At 42.6% G+C, this 18,775-nt stretch overlaps 1 protein-coding gene across 2 annotated transcripts in view; it reads right to left on the reverse strand.

Annotated features, from left to right (window-relative positions):
• VEGFC (vascular endothelial growth factor C) overlaps nt 1–13,971 on the reverse strand; it is a 121,531-nt gene extending 107,560 nt beyond the window's left edge. Inside the window, exon 1 of one of the 2 annotated variants that reach the window (XM_034772565.1) lies at nt 13,146–13,971. In XM_034772565.1, coding sequence (XP_034628456.1) covers nt 13,146–13,289 — 144 coding nt within the window. In that variant the 5' untranslated portion in view covers nt 13,290–13,971. Of the gene's footprint in view, nt 1–12,574; nt 12,699–13,145 lie in introns of those variants that run through there. The other variant, XM_034772566.1, reaches the window with a different exon arrangement.
• Nucleotides 13,972–18,775: the final 4,804 nt, after the last annotated feature.

The following is an 18,775-nucleotide window of genomic DNA, read 5'->3' on the forward strand; positions in this document are numbered from 1 at the left end:
ATTGCCTTAATGAGCCACTGCCTATAGATCCAACAAAGCAGCAGCCTTTTTTATAAAACATGATCCTGGAGGAGTCACACCTTTAGGGCATGCAAGCATTTAACACATTTTAAAATGGTGTTCTGGAAGGGTTATTTCAGTGAATGCCCCTAAATACTGCATTTAGTTAAATACCCCTCAGAAAGCTTAGTTCTGCCCTCAGAAATACAGATGTTCATCATTGATTCTCCTGTGAAATGAGCTACTCAATATGCATTGCAATTATGTTTCAGAACATCTACAGGAACACAGTCTCATACCAAGACCGGGACAGAGCCATGAACTACAATCTTTACTCAAACAAAATGTTGGACTAAGTTTTGCTTGAATAAGGGCATTGAATTGGGGACTTCAAAACGTACCTTATACAAGGCATCCCTAATGCTGATCTGATCATGCCTGACACAAAGCACAAGTTAAGATAAATTAAAAAATAGTGTAAACAAAGATAAGATAAACTGACAAAAATAAAAATAAAATCACAGTCATGAGGAAAATAAAGTTACCTCTACCTGCCTGAAGTAGCACTGGTTTGAGTCTGATGACTACAGTCTGGACCAAGAAACCTGGCTAGATCTTTTGAAGTGTCAAGATAAACAATAAAGCACAGTTTACAGAAAGTAGCAGCATAGCATATTTTGCCACCAAATCTATATTTTTTCCCATAGATTAGAAACCTAGAGAAAGCTGGAGTGGGGAGAGCAGTTGAAATCCACATTATCCACACTATTTTTAATCCTGACCATGCACTAGAAGTAGTTAAAGCCACTTTGCATTATATATAAATTGGCAGCTCTTTAGAATAAGCTGTTATTAAGAAAGATCTGTCTCAGCTGGGATTAAAACTAGGACAAGAGAAAGGGAACTCAAGTTTTCCATTGCAAAAAAAGAGACGGGGGGGGGAGGGGAGAGAGGAGAAAGAATGTTCTGTACTTTATCAATCTAATCCTGTCTGGGTAAAGAGATCATATTGTTACCTTTCAGTATGAACTTTAGAATTGGCAACAAGTGGCAAATTGAATTTATTTATTTCCACTCTAAGGATGAAGCTAAGAATTGTTGCATAACCGTTGTGAAACTTTTTGTAAACATTTAAAGGGCAAAATTCATCTCAGAGCTGAGGCACTTGTATCAGTATATAGCCAAATGCTGCCCTCGTTATACGCAGGAGTAAGGTATGTACAGGCCCTTAGTGCCATACAGATAACCCTTCTTCACAACCTGACCAATTCAGTAGTAAGGACGATTAGGCCAGAGTGGAAGGAGTGCAAAATAGTATGCAGTACCTCCATGGTTAAATCCTGTGGATCTGAGGATGGCAGTGGGAAGCTCATGTGTCATGGGAGTGAGAAGGGGGAGAGGCAGGTGAGTTAGAGGACAGCTCAGGCCTCCACATATCCTTTTCTAGATTCTTCCCTGTGAAAGCTCCACAGAGAACTATAGCAATTATGAGGTTACATCATGTGGAGCTGTCACACTGGAAAGAGGTTTAACCAGAGATAGGACGAGAGAACGTTTCCCTGTGAGTGGATGTGGGGGACTTGGGACTAGTATGATAGAATGTACCATCATCCCTCCCAAGTCAGACTTCTTCGAAGAAAGGGGAACGGTCATATCGCCATTTTGGAACTGTCAACTAATATGATGGTTGTTGTGGCTGCACAGCCTTTTGTAAGAACTTTCATTTATGCATAAGGTAATATGTGTAAACAGAGGAAGACATGACCTAAGAGTTTCTAGGAGTGGTTACAATCAAAGGGAGCTAAATATTCATAGGTAAAAGGTAGGGCTTCTTAGTTATATGCTTCAAAAGTGTGGATGGTTAAGGTGTGCATGGTACATATTAGGGTTGTCAAGTGATTAAAAACATTAATCGTGATTAATCATGTGATTAAAACATTAATTGGGATTATCGCACTGTTAAACAATAATAGAATACCATTTACATAAATATTTTGGATGTTTTCCACATTTTCAAATATATTGACTTCTATTACAACATAGAATACAAAGTATACAGTGCTCATAAATAAAAATAAAAAAATATTTGCACTGTAAAAAGAAATAGTATTTTTCAGTTCACTTAATGCAAGTACTTCAGTGCACTCTCTTTATCATTAAACTTGAATTTACAAATGTAATGTTATGTACAAAAAATAACTACATTCAAAAATAAAACAAAGTAAAACTTTAGAGCCTACAAGTCCACTCAGTCGTACTTCTTTTTCAGCCAATCGCTCACACAAACAAGTTTGTTTACATTTGCAGGAAATAATGCTGCCTGCTTCTTGTTTACAATGTCACCTGAAAGTGAGAACAAGTGTTCACAAGGCACTGTTGTAGCCGGCATTGCAAGATATTTACATGCCAGATGTGCTAAAGATTCATATGTCCCTTCATGCTTCAACCACCATACCAGAGGACGTGTCCATTCTGATGATGGGTTCTCTGCTCGATAACGATCCAAAGCAGTGCAGACCAACGCATGATTCATTTTCATCATCTGAGTCAGATTCACGAGCAGAAGGTTGATTTTCTTTTTTGGTGGTTCGGGTTCTGTAGTTTCCAAATCAGAGTGCTGCTCTTTTAAGACTTCTGAAAGCATGCTCCACACTCAGTCCCTCTCAGATTTTGGAAGGCACTTCAGGTTCTTAAATCTTGGGTCGAGTGCTGTAACTATCTTTAAAAATCTCACCTTTTTTGGTGGTACCTTTTTTGTGTTTTGTCAAATCTGTTAGAGCAGTCTTGGGCTGGAGTGGCGCCAGGGTTTTTGCCGCCCTTGGCGGCAGCGCTCCTCCTCTGAGCATTCAGGGGGCTTGGGTCTTTGGCAGCGGGGGGTCCTGCCACTCCAGATCTTCGGCGGAAATTCGGCGGCAGGTCCTTCACTTGCTCCGGGACCCGCCACCGAAGTGCCCCGAAGACGTGAAGCGGAAGGACCCCCGCCGAAGACCTAGGCCCCCTGAATGCTCAGAGGAGGAGCGCTGCCGCCTAGGGTGGCAAAAACCCTGGCGCTGCTCCTGCCCAAGACTGCTCTAACATGAAATATATGTTAGAATGCGGGTAAAACACAGAGCAGGAGACATATAATTCTCCCCCAACGATTTCAGTCACAAATTTAATTAATGCATTATTTTTTTAAACGAGCGTCATCAGCATGGAAGCATGTCCTCTGGAATGGTGACCAAAGCATAAAGGGGCATATGAATGTTTAGCATATCTGACATGTAAATACTGTACCTTGCAATGCCGGCTACGAAAGTGCCATGTGAATGCCTGTTCTCACTTTCAGGTGAGATTGTAAATAAAAAGCGGGCAGCATTATCTCCCATAATAGCGATTGGCTGCACAAGAAGTAGGACTGAGTGAACTTGTAGGCTCTGAGGTTTTACATTGTTTTGTTTTTGAGTGCAGTTATGTAATAAATAAATAAATAAATAAATAAAGATCTACATTTGTAAGTTATGCTTTCACGATAAAGAGATTGCTAAAATATTATTTCATCATTTTTACAGTGCAAATATTTGTAATAAAAATAATATAAAGTGAGCACTGTACACTTTGTATTCTGTGTTGTAAGTCAAATCAATACATTTGAAAATGTAGAAAAACATCCAAGATATTTACTAAATTTCAAATGGTATTCTATTGTTTAACAATGATATTAAAACTGCAATTAATCGCAATTGTTTTTTTTTAGTTAATCGTGTGAGTTAACGGCGATTAAATCGACAGCCATAGTACATATTCATTTTAACTTGCTACCAGATAAATTCAAATTACTTCAGTCTACATCATATTTGCAGAAAGTATCTCAAGACCAGCATTACTAGATTTGGGATGTTCTCATCATTGGCTGATTGCCAGAAACATACTGTATTATGACACTGCAAGAATGGACAGAGTTTTAAAAAGCCTTTTTAAACCTTTTCTTATACAAAGAAAACACCCACATACTGATTTCACCACCTTCACAGAAACTAATGTTACCAAATGTTATAGTGTAGTTTTATGTATTTATGCTCATAGAACACATATTCATAGTGTCCTTGCTCTGAAATTGTAGTATTTCCCATTTATTTTGCACATAGAAATGGATTTGAATAGGTATAATTTTAAAGAAGAATTTGCTTCTCTATCCTTCTTCTTGCATGTATAGTATAGATTCACTGTACATTATGGATTCTTTTGCTATGTAGTGAACAGGAGTAATTCCATAATAAAATTAAAAACACAAGATCTTCTTGACAGGTGCTATTGTATTTCTTCCCCTAGGAAGCCAAAGTTTCAAAACATTTGATGCTAGTCAACTGTTTTCCCCTCTGCTAAGAAGAGGTCAATTGCTAAAGCTCACATTTGTTTACTTCACTCCTATGGGAAAAGGAATGCTTATATTTCTTTGAAAAAGAAAATCTCTAGCAATATCTGATGGATTCCATGAGTGCACGGTTGATGGAGAACAAGTCTGTAGGTTTTGTTTCAGTGAATGGAGTTTACTGTAGGTTTCAGAGAACATATGGGAATAATTTTGTCAGATAAAACTAAAAGCCATAAAATAACAAAAGCAGGTGTCACATACACAGAAGTCGGAAAAACATTACAAAAAGCGTACTAGTAAAATCAAGTGCAAAGTTTTCAATATTTGCTTTGATGGAAGTAACGTTAATATACATGGGTCAACTTTTCCTCTCAGGTACACCACTGCAACTCCAGTGGCTTCAATGGGGTTGCTCTAATGTAAAGAGAATCTGGTCTCATGGGATTTGCAATAAACTAAGTATTATTTTCTTAGGCCTTGTCTACACTGGCAAGTTTCTGTGCAGTAAAGCAGCTGTCTGCAGTGTAACTCCTGAGGTGTACACTCTGCCAAGCCACTTAGTGCGCAGAAATTGCATAGTTGCAGCACCGTAAAAAAACCCACCCCAACGAGAAGCATATAGCTTTCTATGCCAGGGCTACAATGCTGCGGTGTCAGTGTATACACCCTAGTCGATTACAGAGTTGCAATTGGCCTCTGGGAGGTGTCCCATTCTCGCCTGTTCTCGCCTCTCTGGTCATCGGTTTGAACTCTACTGCCCTGCCCTGTCCTCAGGTGATCAACCGTGAGCCCCACCCCTTAAATTCCTTGGGAATTTTGAAAGTCCCCTTCCTGTTTGCTCAGTGACATGTGCAGTGGTCTCAGTGCATCTTTCCATGGTGACCATTCCTGCTCCATGGACCAGGCGATCCCCCGCTTGGAGCAATGCCGAGCTGCTGGACCTCATCAGCATTTGGGGAGAGGAGGCTTTCCAGGCCCAGCTGCGCTCCAGCCATAAGAATTATGATACCTGCGGACAGATTTCACGATGCATGACAGAAAGGGGCCATGACCAGACTACACTGCAGTACAGGATCAAAGTGAAAGTGCTGCAGAATGCCTGTCACAAGGCGTGAGAGGCAAACTGCTGCTCTGGTGCTGCGCCCACGAGCTGGTGGTTCTACAAAGAGCTGGACGTGATACTCGGTGGTGACCCCACCTCCACTGAGAATACTCCACTGTGGATACTTCGGTGGCTTGCATGCCAGTCGAGAGTGGACCGAGCCAGGAGGAGGAAATCTTGGACGAGGATGTGGAGGGGGACCCAGAGGCAGAGGACAACTCGGAGGTCAGAGATGCATGCAGCCCAGAACTCTTCTCTATCCCAGAGGAGGCTAGCCACTCACAGCTGGCGGAGCTTGGTGAAGCACAAACAGGAGAGGAGGCCCCTAGTAAGTGGCTTTGATTTTGGGAATCGCTGAAGCGAGTTTTTGGGGTGCAGGGGGTTGCAGAAAGGAGGCTTGTGTCTGTATGATGTACATACCGCCACATGCCTAGTCTGAGCGGTGGAACAGGGTGTTGATTGACTCCCTCACTTCACGGGAATCTACCTCAGAGATCTCCACGAAACTCTCATGGAGATACTGGGCAATCTGCTGCAGCAGGTTCTTTGGCAGAGCTGCTTTCTTTCTTGCCCCATTAAGGGTAACTTTCCTGTGCCACTCTGCCATCACGGGGGGGGGAGGGGGGGGGGAAGGCAAGGGAGGGGAGGGGCGACCATTGCTGCAAACAGGCAAGCCGCATATGGGTCAGGGTGGAAGCTGCAGTCTTGGAGAAGACCCTTTCTTGATTCCCTGCTCAGCCTCAGCAGCAAGATTTCTTCCATAATGAACACAGCCTGGGGAAAATGTGGGGACAGTAATGATTATAAGCTCCCACCCCACACACAGTGCTGGCTTTCCCCAAGAACCACATGCCCAGTGTACAGTATGGTCTTGGAACACTGATTTTCCCTGCCCCTGCTGTTACTCACCATTTTGGGGTCTTGTGGCTCGTATGTGCTTCCTTGGGGTCAGCCAGTTAGTGACAGGTATGTGAATAGTGGCTGTGTTTTAAATCACTGAATCAGTGGTCTATGTGTTGCAAACAATACTGCTTCTGTAAAATATTGCATTTTGGCTTCACAGATATGACCTTGGGAGCCCAGCCTCCCCCTTTGCTATTGCCGGCTGAACAGCTGCACAGAATTAGAAAGCGGCCACGAAAAACAAAAGAGGACTTTCTGCATGACATCATGCAGAACTCTGCGGCCGAAAAACAAGGAGTAACGGGACAGCGAGAAGAGGGACCAAAAGGAGAATGCGGCACGCCAGAACGAAGCCATGGAGCGGCTCTTAAACGTTTCCCATGCGCCCTACAGACACCGCCAACAGTCTCTTATCAACTTCCTGGCTCCAGTCTGTACCCGCTACGTTCCACTCCTGCCCCATCACAGTCCACCTCCCAGTACCCACTGTCCTCAACACCCGTCCCCTCTGCAGTTTAGCCATGCTGAAGTACAGTACCCGCTGCACTGTACTCCAAAGGACAAGGTTGCATATAATACCTGCACATACACAAATCTTTAACCATCCTCGGACCCCACCTCCTCCTGGGATGCTCTCTTCTCCCATCCCCCACGGTGCGGATGTGTTTTTTTGTTTGTCTCTCTCCTCCGTTTTTAAATAAAAGAATTGTTTTGGTTTGAAAGCAATCTTTATTCCATTAATTGAAAGCAAAGAGCCCAGCAAAGCAACAGGCCATTTTCTTAAACCTTCACATTGCATCGTCTGCACCAATCACAATCACCTCCTAGCATTACAAGCACTGCATTCCCAAGCATAGCAACAAATATTAGTGGATTTCAGCTTCAAATTGCTGTCTCAAGGCATCCCTGATCCTTATGGCCCCGCGCTGCACCCCTCTAATAGCCCTGGTCTCTGGCTGTTCAAATTCAGCCTCTAGGCGCTGAGCCTCTGCAGTCCAGCCCTGAGTGAAGCTTTCACCCTTCCCTTCACAAATCTTATGGAGCATACAGCACGCGGTGATAAGCATAGGAATACTGTCATCGGTCAGTTCCAGCCCCCCTTATAGGCAATGCCAGCAGGCCTTTAAATGTCCAAAAGCACACTCAACAGTCATTCTGCACTTGCTCATCCTGTTGTTGAACCTCTCCTTGCTGCTGTCATGGTTCCCACGTATGGCTTCATAAGCCACGGCATTAAGGAGTAGGCAGGGTTTCCCAGGATCACAATGGGCATTTCGACTTCCCCTACAGGAATCTTCTGATCTGGGAAGAAAGTCCCTGCTTGCAGCTTCCTGAACAGGCCAGGGTTCCGAAAGATATGTGGCGTCATGCACCTTTCTGTACCAGCCTGTGTTAATGTCCGTGAAACGCCCACAGTGATCCACAAGCGTCTGGAGAACCATAGAGAAATACCCCTTCTGATTAATATACTCGGTGGCTAGGTGGTCTGGTGCCAGAATTGGAATATACGTGCCATCTATCACCCCTCCGCAGTTAGGAAAGCCCATTTGTGCAAGTACAGGCACATTGCCCAGAATCACGATCTTTCGGAGCAGGATGCGATTAATGGCCTTGCAGACTTCTGTCAACATGAGTCCAACAGTCAACTTTCCCACTCCAAACTGGTTAGCAACTGATCGGTAGCAGTCTGGGATAGACAGCTTCCACAGTGCAATTGCCACGTACTTCTCCAACGACCGGGCAGCTCTCATTCGTGTGTTCTTATGCCACAGGGCTGAGGCGAGCTTATTACACAGTCCCATGAGTGTGACTTTCCTCATCCAAAAGTTCTGCAGCCACTACTCATCATCCCAGATGTGCATCATGATGTGATCCCACCACTCAGTACCTGTTTCCAGAGCCCAAAAGCGGCGTTCCACTATGGTCAGCACCTCCATGAATGCCACAAACAATCTCGTGTCATAGCTACTACGTGTGGCAAGATCAATGCTGAACTCCTCTTGCCTTTGTAGTTTAAGGAATAACTCCACTGCCACTTGTGATGTGTTAGTGAGAGCAAGCAGCATATTGGTCAACAGTGCGGGATCCATTCCTGCAGAACAAAGAAGCAGAGAGCGCAGTACACAAACCATTGAAAGGTGGAGCCAAATGCGGATGGAAGCACAGGGATTGCTGGGATGCGAAGCAATGCATCACGGGGCATTGGGACTGGACCCAGGATGCCCCACGACCCTCTCCGCCTTCCCACAATTCTTAGCAGCAGAAGAGGAAGAGATGCTCTGTGGGATAGCTGCCCAGAGTACACCGCTCCAAATACCAATGCAAGTACAAGTGTGAATACGCTATTGCGTAGGAAGCTGACAGAGTGAACACACAACAGCGGTTTCCCTTCAGCTCTCTCTGAGCAGTGATGTAATTTCCAGTGATGTAACTCTGCCAGCATAGACATACTCTGAGCCCTGGTCTATACTACGAGTTTAGGTCGAATTTAGCAGCATTAGGTCGATTTAACCCTGCACCCATCCACACGACGAAGCCATTTTTGTTGACTTAAAGGGTCTTAAAATCAATTTCTGTACTCCTCCCTGATGAGGGGATTAGAGCTGAAATCGACCCTGCTGGGTCGAATTTGGGGTAGTGTGGATGCAATTCGATGGTATTGGCCTCCGGGAGCTATCCCAGAGTGCTCCATTGTGACCACTCTGGATGGCACTCTCAACTCAGATGCACTGGCCAGGTAGACAGGAAAAGCCCCGCGAACTTTTGAATTTCGTTTCCTGTTTGGCCAGCATGGCGAGCTGATCAGCACAGGCGACCATACATAGCTCATCAGCACAGGTGACCATGGAGTCCCAGAATCGTAAAAGAGCTCCAGCATGAACCAAACGGGAGGTACTGCATCTGAACGCTGTATGGGGAGATGAATCCGTGCTATCCAAACTCCGTTCCAAAAGACGAAATGACGGAATATTTGAAAAAATCTCCAGGGCATGAAGGACAGAGGTTATAACAGGGACCTGCAGCAGTGCCACGTGAAACTTAAGGAGCTCAGGCAAGCCTACCAGAGAACCAGAGAGGCAAACGGCCGCTCCGGGTCACAGCCCCAGACATGCCGCTTCTATGATGAGCTGCTCGCCATTCTAGGAGGTGCCCCTACAACTACCCCACCCTTGTGCTTCCCTCCTTCCCTACCCCTCCCGGGCTACCTTGGCAGTTATCCCCCTAATTGTGTGACGAATTAATAAAGAATGCATGAATTTGAAACAACAATGACTTTATTGGGGAGGGGGGAGGCATAGCTCAGTGGTTTGAGCATTAGCCTGCTAAACCCAGAGTTGTGAGTTCAATCCTTGAGGGGGCTACTTAGGGATCTGGGGCAAAATCAGTACTTGGTCCTGCTAGTGAAGGACCTTTCAAGGTCCCTTCCAGTTCTAGGAGATAGGATATCTCCATTTATTTATTCTATTTTATTGCCTCTGCAAGCGGAGATCAAACGGGGGAGGTCTCGGTTGGCTTTCAGGGAAGTAGAGTGAACCAAGCGGGTTTTCATCAAGGAGAAACAAACAGAACTTTCACACCATAGCCTGGCCAGTCATGAAACTGGTTTTCAAAGCTTCTCTGATGCACAGCGCGCCCTGCTGTGCTCTTCTAACAGCCCTGGTGTCTGCTGTGCATAATCAGTGGCTGTTCTAGCTTATCCCAGCTGGCAGTGGTTCCCAAGGGACCGTGAGTCAGCTGTGGTTTATTTGAAGCATAACATTGCCTCAGTCACTCCCCCTATGCCAGGGCTGTGGAGAGGGAAGCACAGAGGCTAGTTACACCAGCTCTACACCTTCGGGGGGAAATCCGTAGCAGGGGACTTGTAGGTTGATTCTGTTGTTTTTGTGATGCTAAGAGAATCTGTCTCAAAAGTACGGTTCCCTCAGGCTGAAAAGGTTGGACACTATTGCTCTAGCTTATCAGTGTCCACTTGCTGCACCACATGTGCTTGAGGCAGCAATATATGAAAAATAACTATAATTTATCTATAACTGACATTCAGTTAACTGCAAATGTCTAGGACAAGTTCCAACTTTCACTGAGTCATCTACATTGAAAACAGGATAGACCTCTGTATACTTTTATACCAATGGGAACAAAACTATCATAGTAAACGTTTTTGAAAAAGACAGTGTAGTTATATGTGCTCATCTCAACTTCATATGTAAAGTAAAGGATATGTAATGTAAATTTAAAATAATTTCAGATTTCACACAAATCATAGAATCATAGGACTGGAAAGGATCTCGAGAGGTCATCTAGTCCAGTCTCCTGCACACATGGCAGGACTAAGTATTACCTGTGAAGACAAGAGGCACTCATTTTCCATGAGTTGAGAAAGTTCAAGTAAATAACTTATATGATCACAACTTAATCATATTTTCTTTGAAATAATTATGTACAGTTTACTTATCTAATCTTTTTTAATTCCTTCAGAAATTCACTGAAACCTTCTTTCATCTCACAGGGAGAAATAGTTAATGGGGACCCAATCCTGCAGATTTTCCTCACCAGAGTAGTCCAAATGAAATGAACAGGATTACTCATGAGTAAGAACGTCTAAGGTGCCTAAAACTTGCCAGATTAAACCCTAAAGATCCAGGCACAAACACAGCATCTATCCCTATACCCCTCACCTCTAGTCAGATACAAAAATCTCTTCTGTTAATATGATCAACCTGACACCTGCTTTCCTACCTGCTTCCCATTTCTGATTCTCTTTCTTTCTTCAGTTTCCTCATTGCTCCAAGTTTTCCACTAAACCCTGGTACTTTTGCAAACTGCAGCACAATGGTGACTATTTAAGATTCTGCAATCACTTTAAAACTTGTAAGAAATAGAATGGATAATCTATAACATGGGCATGTAGACATACAACAATATTCAACTTTCAGGAGCATTTCTTCACTGTTCTACCAAACGTATGTCGCTCCCGCACTTTTAGAAACCACCATGCTTATTTCAGCATTTTCAATATAACTATGATAAAGTACTTTCATAGGTTTATAACTCAGTCATTAATTCCACTCTGAGTTAATAACTGGTTTATACCGTTTAACTAGGAAGGATTGGATTTCCCCTGTATCAAATATTAAAAAGTTTTAGAAATAGTATTAGTGATAAAATCAGTTGATTGATTTTGTGTTCATATTACTTGGATTTAAATTACTTGGATTAAAAAATATTTGACAAGCATTTAGCTCATAATACAGTTTGACTAATTTTTAGGATTTAAAATTAAAAGAAAATAAATTTCTAAATCCCAAGGGGTTATAAAAACGTCCAGACTTTGTTAAAGTGGTACAGCATGCACAGTAACTTCTGTCATACAGAATTTTAGTATATATTTAGAAATGCAAAACAAAGAATGCATGCAATACATGGAGTCTACAGCTTGAACATAATATTAGTTTAACTAATATGCTTTATAAACCAAATATACATAACCATGTTTTTTTCTATGTCAACGCTGTAACATGTTTTATAAGCCTGATATACTGTTTTATACAGGTTTAATAAAAGGTCATTAGAGTATATGTTCAATAAAGCTAATTGTGTCAAACAGATCAAAAACAAAAGCCAACTTCAAAGTGAAGGCATATATTCTGTATGTTAACTAATATATTTTGGTCTAGTTTTCCATACTGTAATGAATTAAAGATATAGTGTCATTATTGCTATTGATGTGTGTGTCACAACTTTAACACTGCACTACTTAAAGGTAATCTAATAAAGAGTTTAGAAACTGAAGCCTTCATAGCAATGTCACATGCTTACACAATCATATACTGTATGTCCTTTTTCTGCATTGACAGTGCTGGGAGCTAGCTGCACAAGACATAGAAGACATAATACTAGTTCCAAGGTACTTACATTCTAAATCTGAAGATACTAACACAAATTAATACAAATTTAAGAATCTTCTGCCTGTGGAAACCAAGAATTTCTCTGAAATCTTAACTGTATGTCTGGGCAGCACTTTCATATTCAAGGGTCAAGTTACACCCTCGCAAACTATGTTGTCCTTCAGTAAATCATTACAGATTTCAGAAACTCCAAAACAGACCTCCAGAAGATAGAAACAATATGAGTTTTTGTTATTATGCCTATGTATTTGCTCCCATCATATCATTCCCAAACACACCAGTTTCTCGAAATGCACCCAAAAAACTTACTCAGATCCAAATCGGACAGTTTCAAGAATCCACACGCATCCACTCCAAGGACACAAACCCACATGGCACCCTGCAGCTTTGCCCTTGACGAAGAAACCTCACATATATCAGTGATCCACCTCACTGCCAACACCAAGCCAATTGCATAACAGAAGATTTTGGTTTGCTAGTGACTGGAATTGACAATCTAGTTCTCGGGGGCAAGAAGTGGGGCTACTTCTCCGCTGTACAGCACTGAGGACACTGTACAACCCATATATTAGAGTAACAATAAAAAGGGTGATCGCTACATTCACTTATTACGTGAGCTGAGCCTCTGGGTTTAATTCTTAATATCAGGTGCCTCCATTTATTTTAAACAGATTTGTATCACCTGCAACAATCCACCAACTTGTAAATTTCAAACCCTCCCTCGCCCCCAAAAAAGCCTCGTGAAGAACCACAACATTAGAAGATTTTCCTCAAATATTTTCCCCTCCCGTGAAAGGACTTGCAAACAAAGTGATCCAGGAGTCACATGCTTCAGAAAGGGGTGTCCCATCTGCGGCAAGGGCATGGAAGTTGCACCTACCTTTGCTTCCCCCAAATCGGGCTCCTCCTCGTAGTAGCCCTGCCCGGATTCATAGGCAGCGGCGGTGGCCGGCTCCCTGGGTCCCAGCAGCAGAGCAGCAGCAGCCAGATAGCAAACCAGAGAGAATAATCCCAGCAAGTGCATTGTGCAAGGATGGCAGGGTGGGTGCGTGGCGGGGCGGGGGGAGCTTGAGGAGTGTAGGGGGAATCGTGAGGCTCCTTGGCTTTGTTGGTTGCCTCCCCCCAATATCCAAGGCGGCAGAATCCCTGGGATGGAGAAGATGCAGCAGCACCAGCTGCCTGCAAGGGACTCGCAACGTGCCCGGACGCTTTGCAATTGCTCACCGAAGTTAGCTGGAGTTTGCCAGGTGAAAAGCCACCAGGAAACCGGACATCCGAGCCGGGCTCGCTCAGGAGCAGGGAGGTGAGGCAGGGCAGAGAGGCGAGGGAGAGCGCAGCTGCTCACACCAATGGGGCTTCCTCCTGCAGCAGCAGCCCCCTGCCTGCACACACACGGCGCAGCCCCATGGACTAGGCGAAGCAGGCGCGGGGGAGACAGAGCCGCTCTAATCAGTCTCCTGCCTTGGCTCGCAGGACGCTGTCAGCGGCTGCGGGGTCCGGGGTGCAGGAGCCTCCTCAACGCGTGGAGCTGAGCGCCAGCAGCGGCCGCAGGGGGCGGACATGGCTCAGGCGCCCTCTGCCTGTGCCTCTGAGGCTGAGCGACTGGCTGGCGGCGGGAGGGCGGGGAGGAAAGGGTGTGAGCCCCCCCTCCGCTCCTGCGCTTCCCACAAGCAGCCACTCGCCGTGCAACGCCTTTCCCGGGGCTGAGGAAATGTGAGACGGGAGACGCGCGCCTGCTCCGGGCAAGCCGGCGAGATAGGGCCACACGCTGCGCCGGCCTCTCCCTCGAGCCTGGACCTGCCTCCAGCGGCTGGCAGAGTCGCACCTTTCTTACTCGCCTCCGATTTGCAGCCCCGAAAGGTGCAAGGAGGCTGCAGACCAAGCTAATTGCATGGGGGCAAGTGGTACTAAGTTTCAAACTGATGCCAGGTACTAAGCCCCGTGCCAGGATCTCAAAGCGCTTTGCAAACACCTATTAAACAACCCACACTACTGTAGCCTCAACCCTGCACTCCCTTTCTTCATAGGCCAAACTATCACTGGCTGCAGTATCAAACTCTTAGGAAGTTTATGTATTGTATTTTATTCAGCCTTCAGCAGCAGCGATGTCCGTGCATAGAGTTGCTTACATCACAAATGGACAAATCCCGAAGGCTTTATCAAAATTCCCATTGACTTCAGATCGATTATTAGAAAGGAGTCACTGGGCTTTTTTGCCTAAGTAAGATGAGGATTGAGGGCGTTGTTTGTTTTTCCTTTTTTTTAACCGATGGCCAGAGCAAGATTTTGCCACCTTGAGAAGAGGCACTCACCAATATCTTACTTCTGTGCTGTGCTTCTTCAAATAGAATTGGAGCAATGCTCGAATTGAAGCTGCCTTCAATGGGAAGTGTATTGGTACTGTATTTCACTGAAGCTGTGGTTAAAATATAAAGCCTTTTTAAAACCACAAATTTCTAATGAAAGTAAGGTGATACATACTTTGCTTAAGTCTTGGGTGCATGAAAGGAAGGGGTTGTATTCCCTATATACTACTTTTCCCTTGATGTCAACAGTGATATTGAAGAGCTACTGACATATGAAAACTTTTGAAAATAATTGAAAGGAATTTGCTTATGTATCAAATGTTTTGTATTTCTTTCTTCCCCTGATAAGAGTATGGGGGAGGGAGGGCTTGGTTACTATGGGCTGGATTCTGCCACCATACTGTTATGGTATCTTACTTCTTCAGTAATTCCATTATGATTACTTAACAACAACAAACTATTCAGCATAAGTAAGGGTGGCAGTATTAGGCCCTAAGAGTTTCTGTGCATCTGTTTTATTCCTCATCTTAAATCATAATCATTAGTAGCATCACAATTGGATGCTGTGGAAATTTTGATGCCACCAAGAATTACACACTTTTAAGATACAAAGATCCAGTTTTCATAAAGGTTAAAACAAATAATGGAAAAGAAATACAGAAAAAATATAGTGTTGAAGCAGAACTGCAGGGGATTAAAACATTTTTCACAGTTCTCTATAAGTAGGGCTTCTGTTTTCAAGTTTATTAATGTCATTTTTCAGGGTTATTTTTTAGCAGTTTGACTTTTGTGTGGATGTCCAAAAATTGGGGGTTTCTTGGCTCTCTTTACAGTATATACTGTAATGAGTAATGTAGACAACCTACATCAGTGCATACTGTAATTAGTAATCTCTTTGTAATGTTCCATAGTGCACTTTCACGTAGTACTGTTTCAAACAGCACTATGTTAAAGCACACTAGGGACCTTTAGTTCGCTCTGACTAATGTGCAACATATTAGCGCACTTTAGAAATCACACCCCCATTCACCGTATTACTGCTTTATGTGGACACGCCCTTAGAAGCAACCATTTCCAGTGTTTTTCCAGTAACTATTGGATAAACACGAATTTCATTTTTTTTATTGGGTTTTTTTTATTGGGGTTTATCAGTTAAGACCTAAAATCAGAAGCCCTATCTATAAAGGACTAGTAAATCTGTAGCAGTGTAGCCCTGTTGGTACCAGGTTATTAGAGAGACAAGATGGGTTAGGTAATATCTTTTATTGAACCAACTTCTGAGCAACACAGAGTTCTTATTTTGATCTTGAAGAAGCAGCCCTGTGTTGTTGCTTGAACCTTGTCTCTTTCCACCCACAGAAGTTGGTCCAAAAAAAGATATTAACTTACCCACCTTGTCTTTCTGGTAAATCTTTAGTTTCTTCACAGAAACCAACATAGCAGCGTACTGGGAACCATGGTGGGAGTTGAATGAAACAAAAATGGGAATAATTATGTAATGTTCTTCAGCTATTACTTTACAAAGTTTTCAGTTGTGCACCGGGATCTAAGCAAATAGACCTTTGTGCCTGTGCAGTCCAACTACAGGACTGAGGCAAAAAAAAAAGAAAGAAAAGAAAGAGTGTACGCTAGGAATGCAGCACTGTACAAACCATGAAAACAGTGTTACTGGTTTGAATTTAAACATCGCAGGGCCCGTTATCATAATGGCGGCCTATTGTAGAAAACATTTTTTAAATGGTAAGATTTCCTACTTTATAAGTAGGAATTTTTAAAACCTACATGGTTTCTAATTACAGTCATTGGTCTCTGTGTGGGAATATGTTTATGTAAATATAATCCATCTGTAGGTAAAGGATTTTCTAGTAGTGCTCTAGCATCCTTTGTTGTTAAAAGCAAATGCCCTCCCCCCCCCAATGCTGTACCTTAAACTTGAGCTTTAATAATTGGAAAGAGCTGAAATTCACACAGTTAAAAATTCCAGAGTTCCAAATCATGATAACTTATGTGGGAACAGACCAGGCCTTCTATAGTTACCATAAATTTACTTTGTTGACATATATTTAGATCCAGCTATTCCAGTCTCTGAGTCTCAGGCAAGGACCAACTCTTAATTTCCTAAAACTAAATCAGGACACAACACAACCCATGTTATTCTAAGTTCCCAGCTTTAGAATTTTCCCAGCTCCTTTTACAGTTTCATTCTGTCTGTACTTTGACTTTGCAATCAGGACTCCAATCCTCCAAAGACATACACTTGTGCTTAAATTAATGCATGTGAGTAGTACATTTAAGTTAAATGGGATGACTCCAGAGTGTAAAGTTAATCACATGCTTAACTCTGCAAGATAGAGGCCAAAATTCCTGAACCTTGCAGAGTCCACCAGTACTAAATCTTACACGTCTTCTCAGCCCCAACTGTAGATGCTTTGTATCAGTGATTCTCAAACTTTTGTACTGATGACCCCTTTCACACAGCAAGCCCCTGAGTGTGACCTCCCCCCCTTAAATATATTAAAAAGTGTTTTTCATTTATAACGCCATTATAAATGCTGGATGCAAAGCGGGGTTTGGGGTGGAGGCTGACAGCTCGCAACCCCACATGTAATAGCCTCGTGACCCCCTGAGGGGTTCTGGCCCCCAGTTTGAGAACCCCTGCTTTGTATCTTCTCTATGCAGATAATGAGATAGGCCACTGATGATTTGGACTGGCTGCTGAACCATTCTTTCTCAAGACCTTTTTTCAATTCACGCTGTATTTTTTTCAGCTGAACTAGAGACCATTTTCTGTTATTTGTAAGCTAACATACAAACTTTTAAACAGCTAAATTAGTAAGAATCTTAAAATACTATCCTTTTTAGCTAACAATTATGTACAGTATTATGTACAATCATATATCATGCTATAGCATGAATAAAATAACCAAAAACCATTAAAAAGTTACATTTTCAGCAAACCCAAGGAAATCTTTTCATCTAATCATCTGATAAGGGGGCATTACAATCAGATATACAGAGATTTCAGAGTAATTGATCAATATTTGGTTTACTTTGAGTTGGTCAAGAAAGTCAAACTTGGATCTTGGCTATGGGCTTTTTACCCAAACCTGGCAACAGATATTGATGTTTAGTAAACAACAGAATAACCCTAATTTTCCCTGGCATTAAATCTGCCGTGAAAACTCACAAAATCTGAAAATATAGAATTGCTTATTTTGAATTGTTTTTGTTGCTATTGATTAAAAGTATTTATCCTCTCCTCACCCTCAATCAAGCAAAATAATGTTATATAGATATGTGCATAGTAAGGAAGGATGAATTTCACTCCTATGGAGTGGACCAATGCAAGGGCAGTAGCTGACTTATTTGAAGGACTTCAGTGGGACTTAATAGTGCATAGGCCTTGTACTGGCCTTCCATACAGAAGTGAGTTATATATAATAAGATATAAGTGAAGGCATACATGGCCATTTTTCAGTCTGCCCACCACTACTCTGTAGCTTCAATACTAACTGTGATTAGCAAACAAACAGAATCTTATATGACCCAATTTCAAGCAATTTTCTCAATGTATTATTTTAAGAAGTGTTAAAAAATCCAAATGTCAACCATCTTGGTGTTTTAATATACCAGGTACATCTGTCAAGCACATTCCCTTACTGTGTCTAGACATACTTGATATGTCCACATGTTCCATCTGAATGAATGGAGATAGAAAACAGTTGTGGAATTTCAGAAGCAGGATGCCTCAATGATAGGAAATGTCATATGGGAACTGCAATAAGGAAACATGAGCTGAAAGGGTGGGATTTGAGGAAGTTTATCTACAACAGTAGCAGTAAAGTCAGTAGCTTGTTATTATAACTTGGTTTTATGCTTGTGGAACTTATAGAACTAAGAATCTTATGTGGTCAAATTTTCTTTTATGATTTTCATTTTTCCTTGTGCTTAAGTTTCAACTAGTCACTGAGTTTTCGTTTAGATTCAAAATTAAATTGCATTCTGTCTCTAAATAGACTTGCATATTTTATAAATTAAGAGGTATTTCCAAGAGATAAAAGACAAATGGTGCTGTTTTGCTTTTGTTCTAACACACAAGATCTTTATTTCTCACTAGCAGGTTTCATTTAGTTTATATATAATGTAAGTCTCAACGAAAAACAGACAGCCCAATTCCTGAGCTCTGCAAATCAAAAGAACCTTG

The sequence above is a fragment of the Trachemys scripta genome, chromosome 5 (assembly GCF_013100865.1).
Source record: "Trachemys scripta elegans isolate TJP31775 chromosome 5, CAS_Tse_1.0, whole genome shotgun sequence".
Classification (NCBI taxonomy): domain Eukaryota; kingdom Metazoa; phylum Chordata; order Testudines; family Emydidae; genus Trachemys; species Trachemys scripta.